We start from the raw sequence: 27,132 nt of genomic DNA, 5'->3' as shown, positions 1-27,132 counted from the left end.
AGTGTTGGTGCGTTCCGAGCGGTGACAGTTGGATGGAGGCCGCAGCTCGTTCGGTCGATATGAGTTAGGCCGCTGTGGGCTTCACCAGGCTGATAGGGGGAGGATGCCCTGTAGTCTGGCTTAAATCCTGCTGTTTTGGACCGGGGACACCAAGCATCACGGAAGAAACGGGGAGCGACTTCTCGCATCGACAGGTCGGTAACGCAACTCTCGTGTGTTAACGAACACTCGAGCCGGTTAAAAGAGCGGTGAAAGGCAGTGAGTGAGTAAGCTGACGTTGTGCAGGCGACTTTTGAGATATTTTTCAGTTTTGTTTCTTTAAACAACGCATGGGTTTGCTATTTAAAGGGATCGCGTTCTTAGCCAAATGCAGAGTGAAACTGTGCATTGATTTGCCTTCATCACCGGCGCTCGGCTGTTCAGTCTGTCGTCCAAATGATTTCATTTTGTTCTAACGCCGCTGCTTCAGTGCCTTTTTGGTAGATGAGTTGACAGAAGTGATCGGTTTTGGCAGCAATAGGAGGAGTGTTTGTGAAGTTGTTGTAGTCATCCGGGAACAGACTTGTCGGTTGAGCGATTGCATTTGTTTTCCCAGGGTGTGGGACTACAGGTGAGCAGAGTGCAGTTTGCACAGTGTTGGGCCAGTCATTCCGGCCACCCTGTATTTAGTGAAGGTGTAGGTGTGTACAGTGAGTGCCCACTGGAAATATGCAGAGCATGATGCCGGTCCGTATGCAAAGCTAAAATGATTTCACCTCTGCTGTTTTTGAGTCCAGCACTTCAGATTAACGCGCTCTCTAATCTTGTGCGATGCTTTGGTCAGTGGGAAGGATCCCATACAGCGATTTTAAAGGGGTCATCAACAATTTGCATTTTATTTCCGTGTTTATTTTTTTCTAGTTGTTGATATGCTTGCTCAAATGCTGGTATTTATTCTAGAGCTACGTCAAGTTACGGACATTAGTGTGTAAGATGATGACGTGCTTTTTGATTTTGTTTCTGAAGTACTTTTTAATATTCACCACGAACCGTTTACTCTCAGACCTGATGCGGAAGGATTCCCATTGAAGTGCAGCGTATCTGGAAGAATCAGTAGAGACTATGTAGAGCAAAATAAACTGTTGGGAGAGGGGATGAAGTAGAACAGTATAAGGTCGTCAACAGGAGTCTGTACTCGCACTGAGTTTTCAGGCAGCAATTCTTCGACAGTACTTTAACCCCAGTGAAGTATGTTCATTTCAGCAATGATAACTTCATTGAAATCGTCACTTAATCAGCCTCCAAGCAGATTGAAATAGAATTGTTTGTGTCTGTGAAGATGATATTGAATTATGCTGATTCCTTACTTGCTGAAGGATTTGAAATATCTCAAAAATCTTATCCATTTGCCAATTGTAGTTATTGAAGCTCACTGTACAATGAGGATGAATTTAATTCCTCTTGCCAGATAGAAACAAGCAGAGTGAGCTCACAGGTTTGATTGAATTACAGACTTCCCTGCAATGAGCACATGTTTCTTAGTGGGTTTCACATGATAGCTCTGTCAGGTACCAGAACTGAAACAGATTCCATTCACTTGATGTCTAGCTGGTGTGTGATTATTAGCGTAGGCGCTAGATGTTTTGATGGACTGGAAAACTGGCTGACTGGATCAGCAAGTGCACTGGCAGCATTACTAGAATGGGACCATGAATGGTATTTTCCTGAAGAGTGGAGGATCACGTTCTGTGGCGGTATTGCTATTCCCTTGGGTAGCTTCCTCAGCAATCCTAACCTTTTGGAAGACAGATTATTGGACTTGTTACTCTGCAATCCCGTTTTCAGATTGTAATCCACAATCATGATGGTGGCAGTATGAGCTTCCACTGTGGCATCCTGACGTTGGATTACTTCTGCTTGCACTGCAATGGATATTGTGGCATCAGCCATCAAACTGCATTGTTGGTGGTGAGGAATTGACTACTGCTTCCACACAAGAAAGGATGGACCAAACTTTGCAAAAGCATTGCACTAATTTGGTGCTGAACTCTTCTGTGCTACTTGATTGTGAGTGCAAGGTCTTTGGAAAACTTTTCAATGCATCAAACATTTAATTCTATTTTGACATTAGCCATCTTCTTTATACTACACTACTGAAATCTTCGATCAAAAGCAAAATGCAATGGATACTGGAAATCTGAAATAAAAACAAAACTTTGATGAAATTTGGCAGATCTGGCAACATTTGTGGAAAGAGCAACAGTTAACCTTTCACATCCAGTCTAACTTTAGAACTATAGAAGTCCTGATCTCAGGCCTCTGGTGAAAAGTGATGATACTCTGAAGCGTTTAAATTGGAAAATAAGAGGCAGATTAATTTAAAGTAATTGGCCATTGGCAAAGAAAAACAGAACAGCAGAACAGTGTAAGCAAAGGACTAAATACATTTGGCAATTTATGAAGAGGAAAAGTAGCAAGTTGGATTTATGGAAGTCACTTACCGCAGGATTAGATTCCCCTACGGTCCAAGAAATCCAACAGACACTGGGAGAATGTGCAAACTCCATACAGGCAGTTGCTCGAGGCTGGAATTGAACCTGTGTCCCTGGCGCTGAGGCAGCAGTGCTAACCACTGAACCACTGTGCTGCCCCTTGTCACTGTAAGGATTGTCATTATAACAAAGTGTCATTAAACTGAACTGTTCTCTTAATCGTTTAAAGGCGATCAGTGCAAGTGTGGGGAAGGTTTTGGCGAGGTGCTCATCCTCATTGATAAGGTGTTACAGGTCGTGAAGAACATGGCGCAGTTTTTCGGCTCCTGGGAAGTACTGGACAACAAAGGGTCCCTGTCGGTTGGAGCTCGTGTCTGTCTCCTGAGGAGGTCATTATGGTTCCTTGCTGTGGCATGACGGAACTGGCGGTCACTGAGTTGAGCATCGTAACCCGTTCTTATGAGGGCATCCCTGAGTATTTCCAGGTGCCGGTCACATTCCTCCTCATCTGAGCAGATCCAGTGTATGCACAGGGCTTGTCCATAGGGGATGGCTGTTTTAAATATGTTTTTTGGTGGAAGCTGGAGAAATGTAGCATTGTGAGAGTGTCTGTGGGTTTGCAGTAGAGTGTGGTGCTTTGATGCCCATCCTTGATGGAGATGCACGTGTCCAAGAATGAGACAGATGTAGAGAGTAGTGCATGGTGAGTTTGATGGTGGAATGAAACTTATAGATATTATTGTGTAGTTTTATCAGTGACTCCTCACCATGGGTCCAGAGGAAGAAAATGTCATCAATGTACCTGGTGTATAATGTTGGTTGGAAGTCCTGCATAGAGAAGAAGTTTTGTTTGAAACTGTGCATGAAGATGTTGGCATATTGGGGTGCAACTTTGGTCCCCATGGCTGTTCCATGTGTCTGGATGAAAAACTGGTTGTCAAAGGTGAAGATGTTGTGATTGAGGATAAAGCAGATGAGTTGTAGGACGGTGTTTGGAGATTGGCAGTTGTTGGTGTTGAGTACGGAGGCTGTTGCCGCAATGCCGTCATCATGGGGGATGCTGGTGTAGATTGCTGAAACGTCCATTGCGATGAGGATTGTTCCGAGTTCGACTGGTTCATGAGTGCTGAGTTTCTGTAAGAAATCCATAGTGTCGCGACAGAAGCTGGGGATCCCCCGTACAATGGGTTTCAAGATGCTTTCAACATAGCCGGAGAGATTCTCACACAGTGTCCCACTGCCTCTCACAGACTTAGACACTTTACACACACGCACAAATACACTCTCTCACAGACAATCCCCACCCCAGACACACACACATATATATGTTTGTGGGGTGAATTTGTACTTGCAGAGTTACATTGTACTTATCTCAAAAATTGCATGAATCCATGTAAGACTCTGTTAACTCACTTTTTAGATTAGAATCAGTCTTAAACATTATGGCATAGACAGGGAACACAGGGGCTAACACCTTCAACATCTTATCTGCACTGACACCAATTGTTACAGTTAACCTGAGAATATAACTTTTAAAAAATGCTTTGTGATTTACATATGAAAGAAGAAGTGTAACGATCATGGTCATTCTAACTGATGAGAGACTTAACAAACAATCAAGGTATTTTTCAATATATAATTTCAGTTACACCACACTGTAAACCTTTGCTATAAATTCTGTGTCTTACAACTGTGTACTTCACAACTACCTGACAAAGGAGCAGCGCTCTGAAACCTATGCAGGGTCTTACTATTAATTGTATAAGTCCCACCCTTGTTAGTTTTACCAAAGTGCAATAACTCTCACTTATCCAAATTAAACACCATCTGCCACTCATCAGCCCATTGGTCCAATTAGAGTCATAGAGATGTACAGAATGGAAACAGACCCTTCGGTCCAACCCGTCCATGCCGACCAGATATCCCAACCCAATCTAGTCCCACCTGCCAGCACCCGGCCCATATCCCTCCAAACCCTTCCTATTCATATACCCATCCAAATGCCTCTTAAATGTTGCAATTGTACCAGCCTCCAACACTTCCTCTGGCAGCTCATTCCATACACGTACCACCCTCTGTGTGAAAAAGTTGTCCCCTTAGGTCTCTTTTATATCTTTTCCCCCCTTACCCTAAACCGATGTCCTCTAGTTCTGGACTCCCCCACCCAAGGAAAAGACTTTGACTATTTATCCTATCCATGCCCCTCATAATTTTGTAAACCTCTGAGGTCACCCCTCAATCTCCAACACTCCAGGGAAAACAGCCCCAGCCTGTTCAGTCTCTCCCTATAGCTCAAAGCCTCCAACCGTGGTAACATCCTTGTAAATCTTTTCTGAACCCTTTCAGGTTTCACAACATCTTTCTGATAGGAACGAGACCAGAATTATTCCAACAGTGGCCTAACCAATGTCCTGTACAGCCGCAACTTGACCTCCCAACTGCAGTACTCAATACTCTGACCAATAAAGGAAAGCATACCAAACGCCTTCTTCACTATCTTATCTACCTGCGACTCCACTTTCAAGGAGCTATGAACCTGCACTGTAAGGTCTTTGTTCAGCAACATTCCCTAGGACCTTACCATTAAGTGTATAAGTCCTGCTAAGATTTGCTTTATCTGAATTAAACTCCATCTGCCACTTCTCAGCCTATTGGCCCATCTGGTCAAGATCCTGTTGTAGTCTGAGGCGACCCTCTTCACTGTCCATTGCACCTCCAATTTTGATGTCATCTGCAACTAACTGTACCTCTTGTGCTCGCATCCAAATCATTTATGTAAATGACGAAACGTAGTGGACACAGCACTGATCTTTGTGGCACTCCACTGGTCACAGGCCCCAGTCTGAAAAACAACCCTCCACATCACCCTCTGTCTTCTACCTTTGAGCCAGTTCTGTATCCAAATCGCTAGATCTCCCTGTATTCCATGAGATCTAACCTTGCTAATCAATCTCCCATGGGGAACCTTGTCGAGCGCCTTACTGAAGTCCCTATAGATCACATCTACCGCTCTGCCCTCATCAATCCTCTGTTACTTTCTCAAAAAACTACAATCAAGTTTGTAAGTAATGATTTCCCATGCACAAAACCATGTTGACTATCCCTAATCAGTCCTTGCCTTTCCAAATGCATGTACATCCTGTCCCTCAAGATTCCCTCCAACAACTTGCCCACCACTGACATCAGGCTCACTGGTCTATAGATCCCTGGTAGGTCCTTACCACCCTTCTTAAACAGTGGCGCCACATTTGCCAACCTCCAGTCTTCCGGCACCTCACCTGTGACTATCGATGATATAAATATCTCAGCAAGAGGCCCAGCAATCACTTCTCTAGCTTCCCACAGAGTTCTCGCGTACACCTGATCAGGCCCTGGGGATTTATCCACCTTTACCCGTTTCAAGACATTCAGCACTTCTGCCTCTGTAATCTGGGCAGTTTGCAAGATGTCACTATCTATTTCCATACAGCCTATATCATCCATATCGTTTTCCACAGTAAATACTGATGCAAAATACTCATTTTGTATCTCCCCCATTTTCTGCGGCTCCACACAAAGCCCACCTTTCTGATCTTTGAGGGGCCCTATTCTCTCCCTAGTTACCCTTTTGTCCTTAATGTATTTGTAAAAACCCTTTGGATTTTCCTTAATTCTATATGCCAAAGCTATCTCCTGTCCCCTTTTTGCCCTCCTGATTTCCCTCTTAAGAATACTCCTACTTCCTTTATACTCTTCTAAGGATCTATCCTGTCTATATCTTACATATGCTTCCTTCTTTTTCTTAACTAAACCCTCAATTTCTTTAGTCATTCAGCATTCCCTATACCTACCAGCGTTTCCTTTCACCCTGACAGGAGTATACTTTCTCTGGATTCTCGTTATCTCATTTCTGAAGGCTTCCCATTTTCCAGCCATCCCTTTACTTGCGAACATTTGCCCCACCAATCAGCTTTCGAAAGTTCTTGCCTAATACTGTCAAAATTGGCCTTTCTCCAATTTAGAATTTCAACTTTTAGATCTGGTCTATCCTTTTCCATCATTTATTTTAAATCTAATAGAATTATGGTCGCTTACTTAACATTAAGTGATTTTACCAAGCAGTGAAGCAAATACCAGTCAGATTAATTTGATGAGGGTAGCCCAGTGGCTATGGCAAGTTGAATTCAGTGATCTGGAAATTTTATGGACCAGCATCAGAAAATAATTCACTGACTGTCGTTTTTTAATAATTTTTACGAGCGTAGTTAACTGGTTTGCTTCTGGCCTTCCAGGAAAGGAATTGGCTATTCTTAATGGATTTGATCCACAGGTCTTTCCAGTGCCTGTATTAAAAATATTGCTGCCTGGGGGTTACTGCAACCCATAATCGATGTTCTTTCCTTCTGGGTAGGAATGTGGGTACTGCAGCTTGATTTCCATACGAATTGCCTCATTCTTTAATTAATTATTTCATGTTTTGAGTCCCAGCACCTGGTTATGCATAGCAGCAGCACAGAAGGTAAGGAAAGGAAACAATTCCTGTTCTCTAGAACCCACTACCTTACATGATGTCTTTTCTCGTGTGCTTGAAGGTGTGTGATTAAGAATTGGCCTACTCACTCTCATGAAGATATATAATGAATATTCATGACCCTGAGTAAAGGTCATCTATGAATTGAGGGACAGCTGCTACCATTGAGTCACTGAGCCTAAGAAATAAGTGCATGTACTCTCCTTTTCACAACTTAGAAATGCTGGTATATTTTTATGGACATTACAGTGCAGTTGAGATTAAATATAGAATATCTCAAATGAAATAGTGTCACAACACAAGTGATCGTATTGTCAATGAAAACACATGCAGCTCATGAAAGATTAACTAGGGAAAACGTTTTGCTGAGATAATTTAATCAAATACAAATCTGGAATGGGACTATCAGTGACACTGGTGATGGAAGAAGCAGCATTTCCGGGAGACAGGCTTTAAAAGGTTAGATTAAATATTTATGTTGCTTACGTTATGTGCAAAATGTTATCTGTTATTCTTATGGTAGTATCCCTACTTCTGGGTCACAAGGTGTCTGGCTCAAGTCCCACCTGCATCATAGGTATGTCATAATAGTTTGATTAATTTTGATTTAGTCTTTTGTTCTTTAGCTAATAACTGGTAATTTGTTGAATTCTGGTTCACATGGGAATGGCTTACAAGTAAGTAATTTCATAATGACTCTGTTTAGTACTGAAGAACAGATTTGGTCACTCTACAACTGATTTTCATTTTGCAAACACTTAAATTTAATGGGTCATTTAAAATTAACATATAAGAAATGCCACAATCCTGACTGCAGACCAAATGATCAGTCAGGATTTCATAGAGGGGAGAAAAGCAGGCCATCGTTCTATCCACAGAGTTATTTTTAAAAAAGACAAAATAAGAAATCATTTGAAAAGCAGAGCAAAATCAGAAATTGCTGGAAAAACTCAGGTCTGGCAGCATCCATAGAGAGAAAGCAAAATTAGCATTTCAAGTCCACTGACCGTTCTTCAGAAGAGAAAAACAACTTGGAATGAGGATGTTCTCCAGTGTATCAAATCAGGATCCTCCCATACTGTAGTACAGGGTTCCAAACCATCATTGAATGGGGGGGCAACAATTTACGTGCACTTCCTCCCGTCTCCTATGCTCTTTTGAACTCATAGGACCATGTTGGCTGAAATTGGTGTGGTTTATAGCAGTTTGATGACATGTCTGTGAAGGACTTTGGAATGTTTTGATGTATCAATATTATAAACACAAGTTTGTTGTTGGAAAGTTTCTCTTATTTCACCACTTCATCAAGAGCCTGACTAGTTTTAATGATGAACTTTAGTACTGTAACAAGTCTGACTATCATTAGTTGCCTTGGTATGCGATCTGAAGGATTGGGGATGTAATTTTTCACAAATTGCTTTGAGGGATGGGCACTTAAGTCATTTTAAAAACAAAATACTGCAAGCTATAGGACATAGGGACAGAAGTAGGCCAGTCAGCTAATCGAATCTGTTACACCTTGATCTCATTGAGATCAAGGCTGATCTGATCATCCTTAACTCCACTGTCCTACCTTTTCCCCATAACCCTTACTCATTAAAAATCTGCCTATCTCCTTATATAGCCTTGAAGATAGTTAATCACCCAGCCTGAACAAAACTATACAGTAAAGAATTCCACAGATTCACTAACCTCTGAAAGAAGGAATTCTTTCTTGTTTGTGTTAAATTTGAGACCCCTTCCTCTGAGGTTATGCCTCCTGGTCCTAAACTCTCCCATGAGGGAAACAACGTTTCTGTATCCACCCTATCAAGTCCCTTAAGAATCTTGTATGTTTCAATGAGGTTATTTCTCACTCTTCTAAACTCCTGTGCATATAGGTGCAATCTACTTGATCTCTCCGCATAAGACAGTCCTCAATACCTGGTATCAGCTGAGTGAACCTTCTCTGGACTGCCTCCAGTGCCAGTGTATCTGTCCTTAGATAGGGGACCCAAAACTGTTCACAATGTTCCAGTTGTGAGTCAACTAGCGATTTGTATAGTTTTAACAAACCTCCCTTCTTTGAAACACCATTTCCTTTAAAATAAAGGCCAACATTCTATTTGCCTTCCCTATTACCCACAGTACTTGGATGTTTGCTTTTTGTGATTCAGGGGCGAGGACTTCAAAGACCTCTCTTCCATAACTTTCTGTAATCTTTCTTTATTTAAATAATATTCATCGCCTCTATTCTTTCTGCTAAAGTTTATACACAAGAATTCTGAAAGTAGCAGATAAACTCAGCAGAAAGAGAACAGACAAGTTTTCTGTTTGGCCCTTTCCTTAAAGCTGAAAGATATTACAAATAAATTATGTTTAAAAAAGAAACAGAACAAATGGAAGGGGAAATAGGTACAATTGCATCAAAGAGAATAAAACAGAATAATGTGGAAAGAACTTGAGTGGTGAACAGGAGATGCCCAAGAGAAAGTTGAAACTACAATTTGAAGTTAGAGAGTCATACACCATGCAAACAGACCTTTTGGTTCCACTTGTCCAAGTTTCCCAAACTAAATTAGCGCCACTTGCGTGCACTTGGCCCACATCAATTTAAACCTTTCCTATTCACGAACCTATCCATTGTCTTTTAAAAAGCATCGTGGAGAGTTTAGACGTACTTCAACCCTTGCTGTCAAGGTTTGCAGCCTAGACTTAACACTTTGAGGAGATCACCTGAGTCCAAAGCTACTGTGAACACTTTAATCCATTCATGTTTGTGTATGTGATTTCATGAGTGCATACTTTTCTGGGCGAAAATGTTCATTCTAGCTATGTGTCATATAAGGGTGTGCATTAAAGGATGGGTGATGTCCGGTGCTCCCTAACATCCAAGTTCTGCCTCAGCATATTGTTCTAGTGGAGAAACATTTCTGTAAGCGCAGCCTCTTCAAATGAAGCAGGAACCTGAGGATTATCATGAATTTAGGCATCATGGAAGATCACAGGGTTCCAACCGCTGACCTCATATGATTTGGGCAGCAATGATCACAGATGAATTAGACGTTGATTGGCCACAGCCCTTTCCTGTTAATCAATTTATTTGCATTTTAGTATGGTACTCGCAAACTGCCGTGGTGGCCAGGTGGTGTTGTGCACCTGTGATAACTAGTGATTTTGGAAAATTACCACTGCTTGGGCTGTTGCATTAACCTAATCATGGGGAAAAGAAAAGAAGAGGTGTAACCTTTCATAAATTTGGTAAAGTCCTCGATACATTTGTGGTTTTAGGATTGGATGATTTCTCACAGGAGCAGAAGAATCGACGTTTCGGGCATAAGCCCTTCAAGAGGAATGAGAAGAAGCCTGATGCCCGAAATGTCGATTTTCCTGCTCAACGGATGCTGCCTAAACTGCTGTGCTTTTCCAGCACCACACTCTCAACTCTGATCTCCAGCATCTGCAATCCTCACTTTCTCCTAGTTGATTTCTCACAGGGCCCCAGTAGATAATTAGGCAGTCCAACCACATAAAAATTAAGCGCTGATGATAGCTTAATGGGTAACCACTCCTCCAGAGTGCAAATCCTGGTGCAGCAGAGGTCACAATTCTTCAGTCAGAGCCTGCATTATGCTTTGATCTTGAAGAAATGGCAATGAAGACAGTATATTTTTGGCTATCCTCATCCATGTCCTGAGGGAACCTAATGCTCAGGCTTTGTGTGGGATGTACAAATTTCTGCTGTTGTTTGTGTGAAAAAGTTTCTAATTTTTCTCCTGAAGGGCCTCTCTCTGATTTTAATTACATTGGCATTATTCTCAACAACCTCGTCTGCCACTTTCTGCTACCAATATAACAGGCTTCTATCTATTTCTTTCAAAACACCAAACATCTCAACTGAATCACTCCATAAGTTTCTACATTGCCAAATCTGATACAAGCTGATGTAAATTAAGCATTGTTAGTAGCTGTGTTGCTGCTGGTTCTTCACTGAAGTCCAACTCCAGGCCTTGAGCAAAGAAATTCAAGGCTGACCTCGAGTGTAATACTGAGGGAGTGCTGAGCTGTCAGACATTCATCTGAAGTTTCATCTGCCAATTCAGATGAATGTAAAAGATCCCAGGGCACTATTTGGAGAAGAGCTTGGACGTTACCTCCAGCCGTTTACTCAGTGGTTATCCCTTTTTCAGCATCACAAAAAGCAGATGCTCACTATGTTGCTTGAGGGTGTTTTGCTCAAATTGGTTACTGTGATTACAGCAGTGACTACACAATTTTCCTGGTTCAAAAAATATCACAATTGCAGATACCTGGTGAATTAGTCGGACGCACTTTTCTGCTATTATATGTTATACTCGAATTAATAGTCAACATAAGTTTTTTTTTTAAACTTTAGATAGGCCTATCCCACTTACCAGTACCTTTTACAACTGGGCACAAAGAATGAAGCAGATGATACAGGCTGTGTTGCAAAGATGCTTGAGAGTTTAAGACATGCTCGCACAGAACAGATCATACATAGCGAAAGACAAAAATGATGATCACCCATACTGAAGAAACAGTGACGTATATTTGACATATAAATTGACTCCCATTCTTGGAAAGTTAATTTGAATCTTCAAATATGACTTGTATGCCAACATCTACAGCACTTAATTAATTGTAAGGTGTTTTGTGAAATCTGTTCATGGAAAGCACTGTGCAAATGCAAGTCTTTCCTGTTTACATATGATTACACTTCATAATTTAACCTTTGTAGACCTGATATATTTTGGTATATTTGCATCACATTCCCAGTAAGGCTTACTGTTCAATCTGTTTTTGAAGGTAAGGTACACTACACTGTTCTAGATACAATATCTCTGTATCCAAGGCATTTGAAAATGGGCAATAAATTCTGGCCCAGTCACGGACATTTTCATCCCGAATGAATACAATAACCAAAGCTTTTGTGTACTGGAGGAAAACTTTCCTTTTATATTCAAACCATCTAGTTTTAAAGACTAACATTCCTTTAGCTTTTTGGTTTCACTCTACTTTTTTTCTAAAGTGAGTTCTGAAGAAGTTATAAGGTTAACAGTTTCTCTCTCCTCAGGTACTGGCAGGCCTACTGAGTTTCTTCAGCATTTTATTTTCATTTCATAAATCCAAATCTGCAGTACTTTGCTTTTATTCCCCTACAAATATTCTCTTATAAGAATCATTAAATGAAAAACAACAAACACTTAATTGGCTGTTACATTTGAAAGGTTGCCCTGTAATGAGCTGTCTATAATCTGTTCATGGTGGCATTTATTTTGTTCTTTTTCCCCAGCATATTGCTACGAGGAAATGGCAATTTCACGGTCTGTAATTTCTCTGCTCACGTTTTGTTGTGGATTGGGCTTAGGATTCATCATATGCCATCTAGCCATTAGTGCAATAAATAAAGAAGCACCTCAGCACAGTCATCTGATTTTCAATGACCCTCATGGCCACTTGGAGGACACTCACCACCATCAACACCATCAACACCTTCAAGGAGAGATGAACTTCAATGCTGATGTCAGTCAACATAAAGGTATCCTTCCAATTTTATGTGCTACTCTGGTGTTGTTCCATTGACATTTGAACTCTCATAAAATATGTATTGATATGAAATGGAAAAATTCTACAATTATTGACTTCAGGATACATTATAATTCGGAGAACTTCAAGTCTTTTAAACAAATGCTATCAAAACCCAAGATCTTTTGAAATGCTTTTAATCTCACTGTAACTTTTAAATTAACAACTCTTGGCATGCTTATCAGAAAGTGTTCAGGACAATTATTGAGAAGAACTCAAACGACAGTAAGTTAGAGCTTCTCCACTAGCTGTAATAGAGTGTCAGATCGGGCCATAGGAATATTTATTAAGATAAATTTGTTTAAACTCAAATTGCTTTTTGATTTTGTTCCTTGAAACCCACATCAGAACACGTGTTAATACTCCCACCTTCGGTTTTCTTCCTTTCACTTATAAGCAACTAAGTTTTAGAGAAAGATGTTGTTAAACTTGAAAGTATGCCAAAAAAATTTACAATAATGTTGCTAGGGTTGGAGGGTTTCAGTGATAGAGAGAAGCTGAATAGGCTGGGGCTATTTTCACTGGAGCTTTGGAGGCTGAGGAGTGACTTTATAGAGGTTTATAAAATCACGAGGGGCATGGATAGGTGAATAGCCAAGGTCTTTTTCCCAGAGTAGAGGAATCCAAAACTAGAATTGGAATTCTTAGTGTGAAAACAAGCCCTTCAGTCCAGCAAGTCCACACTGACTCTCCGAACAGTAATCCACCCAGACCCATTCCCCTATTATTCTACATTTCCCCCTGACTAATGCACCTAACCTACACTGCCCTGAATACTATGGGCAATTTAACATGATCAGTTCACCTAACCTGCACATCTTTGGATAGTGGGAGGAAACCCACACTGACGGAGGGAGAATGTGCAAACTCCACACAGACAGTTGCTCAAGGTTGGAATTGAACCCGGGTCCCTGGTGCTGCGAGGCAGCAATTAGTGGGTTTAGGTTTAAGGTGAGAGGGGTAAGATTTAAAAGGTATCAAAGGGACAAATTTTTTGCGGAGAGTGAGGTGCGTGTACGGAATGAGCTGCCAGAGGAAGTGGTGGACGGTGGTACAATAGCTACATTTAAAAGGCATTTGGATGGAACAGGAAAGATTTAGAGGGATTTGGGCCAAATGCTGGCAAGTGGGACTAGATTAATTTAGGAAATATGATTGACCTGGTTAAGTTGGACTGAAGGGTCTGTTTCCATGCTGTGTGACTCTATGTATGCTCAAACTGCTATTAGGATGTTTTTTGAAAGGGATCAACTTTGATCGTATCTCTTTCTTGACAAGTGCATGTATCTGCTACCATTTTTGTTGACAACGCTTTTGGTAACACAAAATAACATAAATGCTCCTTAAAAAGAATCCTTAATTTATTTCTAATCCTTTTATCAATTACTTTAAATATCTAACGGGATTGCTGTCAGTAAGCATAACAGGCTGTTCCATCCAGTCATTTAGGACCTAAACAACAGCATACCATACTGTCTTTCCTTGCAGCTAAAAATATCCAGCCCTTCAACACCCTTGTAAATTTCCATTGTACTTTCTCCAATGTGTTTGCATGCTCCATGCACTGCAGTGACAAGCAGCACACACGCTATCTGTGGTCAACTCATATTGTATGCAGTTCTAGCCTAAGTTTCTTGTTCCTATTCTGTGCCTCAGCTAATAAAAGAACGTAGCCCATGTATTTTTTAATCACCTCATCGACATGCCTGGCTACCTGCAGTGATATGCAGGACACGCAATTCATTGTCTCTGTTCCTTTACACATTTTTATCATCATTTAGTTTTGGATTCTCTTGCTTGGTTTGTCTGCTGCAAGTGTGTCTCTGTTGCTTGTTCACACAAAAAAGATTGAAGAGAAAAAGTAAATTTATGACTTAGACTTAGTTAATAAATGAGGTTTAGTGATTCTTTTTTGATTATACGAATGAATCAATGCCATCAGCTGATAGATGCTTATGTGATAGCTCAATAGAGTAAAATTGATTTCTACCTGAAAATAAATTATCTTCAAAGTGATTGTATGAATATAACTGCCTGTTCCAAAACACTCATGCGATGTAATGCTTTATTCGGTAACTGAAACTGCTGAGCTTAGTTTATCAAAAGCATTGAGATATTATTGCAGGTACAGTTTACATTCAATTGTTGGTTACATCGGGGAGACAGGACACCAACTCATGGAACGTTTCAGGGAATATCTCTAGGACATACGCACTAAACAACCTCACCGCCTTGTGGTCGACCACTTCAACTTGTTCTGCCACTCCCCCAGGGAATTGCAAGTTCTGGGCCTGCTCCACTGCCAAATCAAAGCCACCTGCCAACTGGAGAAAGAACACCTTCTCTTCCAAGTTTTGGGACCCTTCAACCACATAGCATCAACATTAACTTTAGTAGCTTCCAAATCTCCCCTTTTTCCCCACCTCATCCCAGATCCAGCCCTACAAATTGGCACTGCCCTCTTGACCTGTCATCCCTGTCCACCTTCCTTCCCACCTCTTCACCCACCTCTTCATAGTTACCCCCCACCTGCATCCATATCGCCTGACCACCAACCCCATCCAACTTCCCTATTTATCTCACATCCCCCTTCCCCCTCCACATTCCTGATGAAGGGTTTATGTCTGAAACGTCGATTTTTCTGCTCCTTGGATGCTGCCTGACCTGCTGTGCTTTTCTAGCCCTACCCTTTTCAACTCTGAATCATTGCAAGTGTACTAGTCTACTTGTTGATACTGAATAATCAGAAACCTATTATTTCAAAATTTGTCTTCTTTCCCAATTGGAAAACTATGGTAATTTGTCAGCATGAGCAAAATAACTGCCAGGTATAATTGGAACCCCTGCATGTACTTTGGTTACATTTATTTTCAATGTTCTAGATAGTTTACCTGAAACAATATGGATGCAGAATATTCTGAATGTTTGTAGCTGATATTTTAAATGGATAATGTTTTGTTAATGATTTTAAATAGTGTATGTACTTTGTATAATCCAGACGAAAACAGAAGTGTTGCAGATGAGCTATATAAAAGAGTGCGAATCCTGTGCTGGGTGATGACTGGGCCCCAAAACCTTGCCACGAAGGCCAAACATATCAAAGCCACATGGAGCAAAAAATGTAATGTTGTGCTTTTCATGAGCTCAGAAGAAGATAAAGATTTCCCTACAGTGGGACTGGGTGTTAAAGAAGGCAGGGACCAATTATTTTGGAAAACGATTAAAGCTTTTCAGTATGTTCATGAACATCACTTGAATGATGCTGATTGGTTTATGAAAGCAGATGATGACACTTACGTGGTTGTTGACAATTTGCGCTGGCTGCTATCAAAGTACTCTCCTGACCAACCTATATTCTTCGGAAGAAAATTCAAACCATATGTTAAGCAAGGATACATGAGTGGTGGAGCTGGATATGTGTTGAGCACTGAAGCACTGAAAAGATTTGTTGATGCCTTTAAGACAGGAAAATGCACTCATTTTACGTCTACTGAAGATTTAGCCATGGGGAGATGTATGGAAACTGTTAACGTAGAAGCTGGTGATTCCAGGGACACAATTAAAAGAGAAACATTTCATCCTTTTCCACCAGAACATCATTTATCAAAAAGCTACCTTCCCAAAACCTTCTGGTACTGGAACTATTGTTTTTACCCTGCTAAAGAGGTAAGCTATCAAACATATGATTCTTTATCTTTCTTGAATACAGTAATTCAAAACAGGCTGTATAATTCACTGAGAGAAAGATGAACAGATGCAATGTTCACTATATTTTAAGTTACACTACTTGAAGAGGCAATGATCATTATTGAGGCAATAATGCAGTGACCCAAAACACAGTAGAATTTGTTTTCACTTTAGAAGTGAAAAAAAAGAAACACTAAGCCAATTCTTAATCTGGAAATTGTGTTTATAGATCTGAATTTTTTTGGTTACAAATATTGAGAAGTCAATAGCTTGTAAGGTCCCTTGGATTGAGTGTAAATCTGAAAAGTGAACTTTTGTTTTCTTGAACGTTCTTTCAAAAATGAGGTCCTTTGAGCTCCCCAATGTACCTAATGTGTGTAATGTTTGCAAGTTATCTGTGATAAGTTGTTTTTTTTTAATTACTGCAATTCATCACTATCAGTTGTGATCATTTTAACAAATAGTACGCCATTCAACTTTTATGAACTTATTGAGCAGGGAAAGGAACACTTAATTTGTGTGATATTGTATGTGAGGAACTGGTGCTTTTTTAATACATTAAGTAAGATTTAGGGACATGAAATATCATGACAAAGCATTGCAAGGACTTGGAATAGTGGCTGGATTGTTGAAGAGGAGGGAATAATTGGGATGGGGTAAGGAGGAAGGCAGCAGCGAGACTGAGATTGTTGAAGTGGAGAGTACTTCCAGTGTAACATACTAGTCCCTGGAACTAGTTGTCCTGAGTGATTTGCCCACTGATAATGCGCATCAGCTTTTGACCTACACACCGAGAAACTATGATTAACCGGTTCTGACTCTGCCTGAAGCATCTTGCCAATCTCATTCATTGAAGACATTAATAACCTAGTCCTTGTTGGTTTATTTGGAAAGAGAGAAAAACGTTGGTTCATAAAGAACATTTTACAGCTTCTGGATTTCAAGAGTGTTGTAAATACATCTGAAGGAATTTTGTGTGGAAAAGTGGAGTTGTAGCCAAAATTGGAAAAACTGTGATCTCATCAAACAGCGTATCTATGTTCAAAGTGAAGTCAGTGTTGTATATAGGGAAACATGACAGCCAATATATGCATGACAAATTCCCATTGGCAACAATGCAAAATTTCAGTATCATTTTGGTTGAGAAATAATAATTGACCCATAAGCACTGGAAAGAAATCTCTCTGATCTTTGAACTGGGTTCTGTGGGGTTATTTACATCCACCTGTACTGATGCCACAATGTGCGGGCAGGCAAGTGAGAGTACATAGCCCTTTGTGAGTATTATTTTGGAGGGTGTTCTTTACCCATCAGAAATATTCCCATGAAGTATCCACCTTCCTCCCTACTTGCACTGCTTATAAAACCCACGTCTATACTCCTCTGCCTCTCCCTTAAATGGCAAACCCTGCTAACCCAAAGTCCCCGTACTTGCCTCACTCTAAAAGCCATCAAGCCTCCTTTGTGTATTTTCCTGCGGTTCTAACAGCATCCAATATGGAGCCACAGGCATGGAAATTCCAATCTCTTAACAGTTGAGTCTGCTGTAGCTGTGAGACAGGTGTGTTGGCATGTGGTAACTCGTCACTGATTGTTCTTCCAACCTTTAGGGGCCAGCCATAAATTACTGCCCAACCTCTGTCTCACCTGCCAAACCATTTCAGAATCTTGTGTGTTTCAATGAGATCATGTCTTATTTTTCTAAACTTCTAAGTCTAGGCACAGTTTACTTAGCCTTTTGTCATAGGACCACGGTCTCATTTCAGGAATTGATATAATGAACCTTTGCTGTGCTACCTTCAATGTAACTATATTCCTCCTAAAATGTGGCGAACAAAACTGCACGCAGGACCCTGTACAATTGTCGCAAGATATTTATATTCTTGACCTCCAATCCCCTTCAGTAAAGACCAACATGACACTTATTTGATTCACTCATAGGACATGGGCACTGCTGGCTACCAGCATTTATTGACCGTCTCTAGTTGCCCTTGAGAAGGTGGTGATGAGTTACCTTCTTGAACTGTTGCAGTCCATGCACTTAGGTACACTACAATGCCCTTGGAGGTGGAATTCCAAGATTTTGACCCAGCGACAGTTAGGGAACAGTAATATGTTTTCAAGTCAGCATGGTGAGCGACTTGGAGGGGAGTTTACAGGTTGTGGTGCTCCTATGTATCTGCTGCCTTTGTGCTTCTAGATGGAACTGGTCGTGGATTTAGAAGGTGCTGTCAAGTGTAACTTATAGATGGTATACACTGCTGCTACTGAGTGTTGGTGGAGGGATTGTGTTTTATATCCTTATGAGCCCTTCACCTTTCTCCCTCTTAAGAGGTTTGAAGAAATTGATCTTCTGACTTTGTTTCTGATTCCCTTCAGCATGATGTTCATTTTTAGTCTGCACTTCCTGGTTTGAAGTGTGAACATATTCTGCATACTGAACTTTATTTTTTTAAAGTGTTGCACTTAACCTTCACTGAGGTATTAAACAACTTTTACCACTTCCTCGTCCAATGTTAATCAGTTTAATTCAGTTGTTCCTTAACTCTAAAGCTTGTTTTAAAATATAGCACAAAGCACAAGTCGAGCTACTTCTCTATCTCCAACTGCTACTTTGAGATGCAGTAATCTGCAAAAGAATTCTCTTGTGTCCAACATAATTCCACCGCAGCTAGTGATAAGTGTGTGGAGAATTCTGTAGGAGTAATGTGGAAAAAAAACATTTCCTCTGGCACCTGAGAAGTTCAGTGGGATGGACCTCTACAAATGCCACTATGCTATGTGGAAATTAGGTTACTTGTTATATTTAGAAATCTTCACAGATGTGGTGCAGATCTCATTTCAATAGAAATGAAAGTGCAGTGTTAATTGTTCCACAACCTAGTAGTGTTTGGTTGAACTTTGAGCAGAACATTTCCTTGATTTAATCGTGATATCATTTTTTCAGTATTTATATATGGTTATTTCTTCAACCTTATTGAAATGAATGATCCTGGAAAGGGTTATTTGCAAGCATTAACTCAATCTCTGTCAGGTCTGAAATTATTTTAAACTACATGTAATGATTTCTTTTTAATCCATGAAGAACAAACCTGAATCAGGATCACATTACTCCCCAATCATGTTTTGATATTCATGATGGTATAAATGTTACCTTGTTATGACAGTGTGTCATAGTTGAATGTAAAGATACAGTGACCAGATTTTACAGATATAATAGTGACGGTTATATACTATCGTAGTCAGTGGCTTATATTACAAATCGGTAAATATCCAAGCTTAGGTTCAACAGAAATTATGAATGAGGCATCGAGAATAGTGGCGTTGCAGTCTATTTTTGTTTATTGGAAAATTAAAATTTGGTGTTCCTATGGTTACAAAAGCTCTCAAATGAAGATATATCCTTCTGTACAGGGCACGTCTCTATCTTTAATTGTTAAACAGTTTAAAAACTTCAGCATTATGCTAGGGAACATATTCAAGATTACTATTCACAATCTTAGAGCAGGTGCCATCAATGTAATTGCTTTGAAACAGATTGAGTCAAACTCGAATAATGGCTTCTAAATTTGCTGCAATAAAAATCGAATGTTCAAATTAAAATTATCAAGGATAATTTGAATTGCCACTTTTGGGTGGTAATGATATATTCCAGCCCCTACAGTCCATACCAGTTGCAGAAGGCCTCCAATGTTGCAGTGAAAACTTTGTGCTCCATTTCCTGGCACATAAGCAGCTGTAGAGAGTGAACGTATAGGCAAGGTGGTTAAAAAGATATTTGGCATGCTTGCCTACATTGCTCAGTCCTTTTGAGTATTGGAGTTGGGAAGTTATGTTGAGGTAAGTAGATGACATTGTGATGTGAAGTCGGTTAGAATAATTGTAGCTTGGGTGACTGGAAGTTAGAATTCGTAAAATTTTTAAATGGGGAAAGTTTTGTGTAGTTGCTTTAAAAGATGATGTATTTTCTGTGCTTAAAGTTAAAATGGATGTCTGGCAGCATGCTTGAGTTGGTTGCCTCATAGGGAGCCCAAACTGAAACATTTGTATGGAAAGTACAGTTAGCAGACCAAACTGCACTTTTATCAAGACAACAGATTTTTAATTTAACCAATCAATTTAAACCAGGCCCTTAGATACTAAAAACCTATCAAATTTAAATGTGATGGTTTTGACAATATTGGACCAATCCAATTGTAAAAATATTGATAAATCATCGAGGGTATAAAGAAGAGGGCAATTGAAAAATTGGCACAACCAACTCCCATCAGCTAAGAGAATACAGCTCTCAGACTAAACACCATCTATTTACCAGTGCATACCTTCTAAGTTCCTGACAGATGAATCTACAGATAAAGCATTCCTGATAGAAGAATCAGCGGAGAAGACACAAAGTTCTGGAAGCTATAACTTGGCTGTAATTTCGAGAGACTAAATTCACTTTTTTGTTATCTAAGTGGGACTTATATTTATTGGAATAGGATACTATTAAAATCTTGCATAATTCGGGAATTGTTAGTAGTTGGAGGGGAATTGTTTAGTTAGTTAGTTTGTTCACTGTTAAAGTTAGGTTGTTACTTGTGGATTGTAAAGTAAGTATCAGGGATTTCTTTTACTTATCCACTAGAAATTGCTGAAACAACAGATTACACCCCTTCTCATACTTCTTTTAACAGATTATAGGGTGAGGTGCTCCTTTTTGGATGTTTTGATTTTAATTCACAGAAGGGTGTCAACCGCAGCTCTATAACAATTGGTAAGGCATCTTCTTGATTACTGAGTCCAGTTCTGGTCACCCAGTTATAGAAAGGATATTATTAAGCTGGAATGGGTTTGGAAGAGATTTACAAGGATGTTGCCAGTAATGGAAGGTTTGAGTTATTAAGAAAGTCTGGGACTTTTTTCACTGGAGCGTAGGAGGTTGAGAGTTGAGCTTACAGAAGTTTATAAAATTGAGGAGCATAAATAGAGTTAATGGTAATTATCTTTTCTCTATAATGGGGCATTTCAAAACTAGGGAGCACATTTTTAAGGTGAGAGGTGAGAGATTTACAAAAGACATGAGGGACGTTTTTTTTTACACAGAGGGTGGTTAGCGTGTGGAATGAACTTCCAGAGGGAGTGGTGGATGTGACTACAGTTGCAAAGTTTAAAAGACATTTGGATAAGTACATGAATAGCAAAGGTTTCGAGGAATATGGGCCGGGGGCAGGCAGGTGGGACTCGCTTAGTTTGCGATTATGTTCAGCATGGGTTGTTTGGGCCAAAGGATATGTTTTACTGCTATATGACTCTTTGCTACGACAGTCAGGTCAAACCCCACCACCTAATCACCATTGCCTGAGTCTGTTTATGGCCACTGTAGGCAGATCCAGGAACAGGCTCATAAGAACATTTTCTAATCTGCTTGTCCACACCTCCCCACCCCCATGCATCCTTAGCAAGCGGTTTAAATTTCCAACAAAATGATTAGCAGTCCCTTTCTGAGGTGAAATTCATGTTGAAATCTATTACAACTAGTGTGCACATATAACAAACTCCTCAAGATTCGAAAAGTACTGGTGACTTGTGAGGCTGAGCTCAGTGTTAAGGTGATCAGCAGGCAGAATGGTCAAAATCATTGATTGCTGGATGTTTAATAGGAAGGTGGTAGAGTTTAGATCAAATGAGAAAGTCTTCAACATGAATCTATTGAGTGAACCTTGTTTAAAAAAAAATTAGCATTGGATTTACACATTTGAGTTTTTTTCAGTGTTAATGTGGCTTGTTTTATTTTCAGGGACCTGAATGTTGCTCTGATCTGGCAGTGTCATTTCACTACATTGATTCCAAGACCATGTACTATTTGGAATATATGACTTACCATCTACGACCATATGGCTACAAATTTAGATATAATCCAGATTCTCTACCAAAGAAGTTGGAGTAGAGAAAATGAATTTCTGTAACAATACTGTTAGACACTGCAATGAAGAAATTGTAAAAGTGCAAATATTTCAAATGAATGAAGATTTTGATTATCAAAGATACTTTGAAACCCCTCTCAATGCCAGTCTGACAAAACAGAACTTTATGTAAGTTTATAATTCACTTGAATGAAAGTTAATAGTTGATGACATCAATCGGATAATTTTATTTTGAGTGTATTTTCTCTTAATGCTGGCTTCAACTAACGAGCAAAAAGGTTTATAAGATTACAAATAAAACCATTTATAGCTCTCCCATAGCTCAGTGGAAAACATAGTACCTTGCATCTTGGTTTAGTTACAGAGATGAAAGATAACTGATTTAATTTCCAGTCTTAGTTGGGGAAGTTCGAGACCACCGCAATTGGCTTCAATTTTGCTAGGCTAGGATAGAGAAAAATCATTTAGGTTTCTGTTTCTCCCTATTTCACATTTTCTGCTGAAAAAAAGACACTAATTATAAATAAAAAGAAGTAGTGACATTCATTGATAAGGAACTCCTCTATCACAGGAACTGCTGTATCACCTGAATGACCATTTTGGGAAAATATTGGAGAATTGGTATCATTTTGGAACTGTAAGATTTATGGCAGAAGGAGTAATATAGGGTAGAATATTAGATGAAACCACAAAAAAATGAACATTGCATACGGTGTCCAGTTGGTGTTTAATGATTATGCTTGTTAGTTGTTTTTTGAAATTTGAAATTAAACCTGGGATAAATTTAAACTTCAGTGGAAATAAATGTGAAATTGGGCTGCCGATTTGCCATCACTAATTTTACACTGGATGCACAAAGTCAAAATTATCCTGAAGTTAGTCTTATTTTTGAGCCTTTGTACCTGTGATGGCTGTTTGGCAGGGTTATCCAATTGTAATTTTTTTCCCTACTCTCTTTTCCTATAGCCTTGCATTATCTTGTTTTATGTTTTTAGATGTCAAACCTGTAGCAGGTGTATTCAGCTTAAAAATTGTGTTGTGAAATTTAAATCTCTAGCTTAAGTATCTTGAGAACCATCCATGCTTGACATTATAGTGTTGAAAGATGCTATTTTGCCTGTCAACACAATTTTTTATGACGTGAACTACCTTGTGTAATCTCAAATTTCTTTCACATTCCATGCCCTTCTAGCATTCCTACATGTTCCTATATTTGACACCTTCTAACTTTAAATGGTTTGATGGACTGTTCTTCTACTTGGATTTATGACACACAATTCAACTTTTTAACCTTGCTCTTAAACTTGCTTTTAATATCACACATTGGAAAATTATTTTTTAAAGCAATTAGACATGTATATGTGTATTATGAAAATCCACTATTATTGCTAAATTAAAATTTGCAGATTTTCTACTTTAAAATTGTATCACTTATTGAGTAATTTGATTTGGACTCAAAAAAAACTTGAAATTTAGGAGCATGTGATGAGAAGAATTAAATTGTCATACCAGTGGATGAATGATTCATTGAATAGAAATTATCTGGTTGATGTTCTTTTGCCTAAAAGTGCCAAGCAATTATAGGTAACAGATAGGTATGCTTTTAACACCAGTGTCAAAGACATTTAAATCACTATGTAAACCGATTGGAGCTGGATATTTAACATTTGGTTCTGATATTTTTCAATTCCCATTGAGTAAAGGAGTGTGTTTTACATAAATGCACTGCCCATATATTTAGATTCAGGAAAGATGTTTGATTTTTCTATAACTGGTTGCTCTATTTACACCGATCATATGAGGATGACTTGTTAATTTTAAATTATATTGCATTTGATTTTGCTAGAAATGGCAAATATGATATGAACTGATTTGGTCTCACAATGTATTTGTTATGCACCATACATATTTAAACAGATACAAAAATATTCTTTATGTTGCTTGCTTATTTAATGTATTGTAAGTACACATTGGCAGCTGTCAGTGACAATACAGGATTTAGATAATAGTTTCATAATTAAGATTTCCTTCATGTAGCAGCCTGATGCCTCTGAAATGAATTAGAAAATAATTGACCCAGAGGACCATTCCGGAAGAGTCCTCACCCAACACATCCCTTGCTGCCCCACTCCAAATGAACTGGAAAGCTAGGCAGCAAGAGATATGACTGACAGGACAGCAAAGTGGCACACACTAGGACAGTCAAGTGAATGGTCAGCTATGAGGGGTGTGGCCAGGAGGATGGCCAGTGGTGAGGAGGTCAAGCAATACGACGATGCAGCAGGATGGTTACATTTCTTTCTGTTTCACAGTTCGTGGGCTATTTCTGGTTTTGGTCCAGTGTGGTGGAGATGCATACTGATAATATCAAGGGCACTGGCTTCCTGTTCAAATGCATTGGCAGGAGATGTACTGTTTATTAATTGGTTCGTGTTGTATCAATTGATATTTCCCATGTAATACTCTCCACTTGGACAAGATTATGCTATAAAGTCAAAAAGGAAATCTAAGGGGTCTTGTACCACAGTGATTATGTCCCTACCCCTTGACTGGGAAGCCTCGGTTTAATTCTTACCTGTTCCAGAAATGTGTAGTAATGTCTCTGAATAGATTGATTGGGAAAAATAGGTCAAATTAAAACAAGAAGTAAATCTGAAGTACAAATTAAAAATGAGTACTAGACAAATCTACATTGACTTAATATAAAAAGCTTTATGTTTAATTCTGTTAACAAAGTATTTTAAAGCTGGTGCAAGACAATTTGGAGTTCCATTTAGTTAACCTTGAAATTTGGTCCACTTTCAAATATCAATTCTTATTTAGCTACACTTTTTTAACAACTTGTTGCAATGGTCTGTTATAGTCATCTGATTACTTGTAATTAATAAATTATCCTGTGCTGTATTCAAACTGCTAATGCCCTATTTGATTATATAAATTTTTGAAATTATGCTGTTAAATGCTAGCTATAATGGTGATTCTGTTAATCTGAAATTTCTCATTACAGGAGACATTAAATCACTGATTCTTTTTATATAGAGAGCAGAAGAATGAAATTAGGTGTTGATTCATTACCCACAATACAATCATTGCAGGGTGTTCTTGCATTTCAAAGACTGCAGTGGTTCAAGAAGGCAGCTCACTACCACCTTCTTGAGGGTAGTTAGGGGTGGTCAATAAATGCTGGGTTAGCCACCAATGTTCAAATTCCATGAAAGAATAAAAATAATTGAGGATCTCCTTTTTTAACCTTATATAGTCAGAAGCCAGTTTGAGTTTTTTCAATTAAAACTTTGCATACTTTAAATTTAAAGTTCCCAAAGAAGAATAATTCAGTGGTTGAAGATACAATTTATTGGAAATGTACAGTGCAACAGTAAGTACTTGAAAAACAACAGCAAGTTAATGTTTACATGTGATGTCTGCCTGTTTTCTTAAAAAAAAAATTTAGTTTATTTAATGCTTTGACTTGTTGCTTTAAAACCAAATGGGCAAAAAATAGTGCAGTCAGTTGGACCGATATATATTCCAAACATTAATAAAGTTGCCTTTATGAATAGTACTGTGGTTTAAAAATCATTTTCAGCATTTTCAAAGCAAGTTACTTGGAATGTTTAACTTTGTAGAAAGTTAACTTCTATGTATACTGTTTTGTGTGGTAGAATACCATGTTATAACTCTTCTATGTACAACAATTTTTATTTAAAATATTGCCTGTCAGTTCATATCATGGACATCTTTTACTAAAATGGACCAGTTTGATTTACTATTTGATAGAATATGTTCTTGGGGAAAAAGATGATTATAGCTGCATCTGTTTAGTTACAGAGATTGCATGTATGCTTCAGTGTGTGTGTGTGTTATCTTTTATAACGAGTATGTTTTGATTCTTTGATCAAAGCATTATTATTCATTTAAGAGTTTTTGCAGGCCTTAAAATTTAGTTTAAAATTTATACATGTATTGTGAAATGTCAATATGATTCCAGTAATGATGTAATGAATTATATCTATCAAGATCAGCCTTTTCTTTCATTGATTTGATTGAGCTTTTTGTTTCAATGGCAGGGATGACCACCGATGCCTCTTTATTTCAGAACCTCTCCCAGTGTAGTGTTGTATTCCATTATTGCTATGTTTGGCCATGTGTAGCATTTAGTAGTTTTAGCCAGCACTTAGATATTTATTTCATGTTCATATTTTCACCATTGATGGAATGTATTGGTCAGCTGCTAACTCACTACTAAAGCCAAGTGCTGCAATTAGGAATATTTGGATTGCTGTGGATTTATGTTCTAAGTCACCACCAAAGTCCTTCAGTCACTGTTAGCAGCCATCCAAGTTTCAAGGATGCTTTCAGTGACCTAGGGCATGTAATGCAAACTTGAATTGTGCACTGCAAATGCAGATGTCTTTGCTTTGACAGCTACTATTCTGTTGGAATGAATGATATTGTGGAGCAGTGCTCTCGATGAGGTATTCTTTTACTGGGCTTTACATAGTTATGTTTGTGGAAAATTACTATATAAACGAAGAAACACTCATAAATGGGTTTGTTGTGGATGACCTAACTCTGTTTACTGAATTATGTAACTCCAACAAGTTCAGAATATGTCACATGAAAGGACATGTCTTTAACTCTTATTAGAACTAAAAGCAAAAATGTGATCTCAATGCATAAAATGCAGTCCATCCCAACAGAGTTGTTATTGGTAATTTTAGGTCTTTTGAGACATAGCATTGTTTAATTTATAAGCCTTTCAGGTTTATTTTTATATGCCTCTAAAGATTAAAAAACTGCATTGCTTATGTCAGTCTGTTGTAAGTTGCTGATGTAATTGGATAGTTCCTTGAATTTTGCATTTAATTGTTTCATTTTAGTGATTAAACATATTGTTTAATGTTATAATGAACCTTTCTGTGTATAACTGTAAATGTTTTGATTTGAATAAAATGAAGTTTTGGTTCATGAA

The 27,132-nt window shown here is 38.8% G+C and overlaps 1 protein-coding gene across 1 annotated transcript; it reads left to right on the top strand.

Moving 5' to 3' along the window:
• Window positions 1-27,132, top strand: LOC122549814 (glycoprotein-N-acetylgalactosamine 3-beta-galactosyltransferase 1-like). The gene is made up of 4 exons (XM_043689889.1): window positions 1-194; window positions 12,275-12,520; window positions 15,566-16,233; window positions 22,034-27,132. Exons 2-4 carry the CDS (start codon window positions 12,292-12,294, stop codon window positions 22,181-22,183), a joined length of 1,047 nt encoding a protein of 348 aa, XP_043545824.1. The 5' UTR covers window positions 1-194; window positions 12,275-12,291; the 3' UTR covers window positions 22,184-27,132.

Source organism: Chiloscyllium plagiosum, chromosome 5, assembly GCF_004010195.1.
Source record: "Chiloscyllium plagiosum isolate BGI_BamShark_2017 chromosome 5, ASM401019v2, whole genome shotgun sequence".
In the NCBI taxonomy this organism is placed as follows: Eukaryota; Metazoa; Chordata; class Chondrichthyes; order Orectolobiformes; family Hemiscylliidae; genus Chiloscyllium; species Chiloscyllium plagiosum.
The sequence above is the reverse complement of the archived record's forward strand: the minus strand, read 5'-3'. Positions and strand labels throughout refer to the sequence as shown.

What these genes read in the sequence shown, in the direction of transcription:
- LOC122549814 (XM_043689889.1), top strand. Translation starts at nt 12,292, where the DNA reads ATGGCAATTTCACGGTCTGTAATTTCTCTGCTCACGTTTTGTTGTGGA. An exon ending in TGATGTCAGTCAACATAAAG is followed by an intron (nt 12,521 to 15,565) that starts GTATCCTTCCAA and finishes TGTATAATCCAG; the next exon opens with ACGAAAACAGAAGTGTTGCA. An exon ending in GTTTTTACCCTGCTAAAGAG is followed by an intron (nt 16,234 to 22,033) that starts GTAAGCTATCAA and finishes TTTTATTTTCAG; the next exon opens with GGACCTGAATGTTGCTCTGA.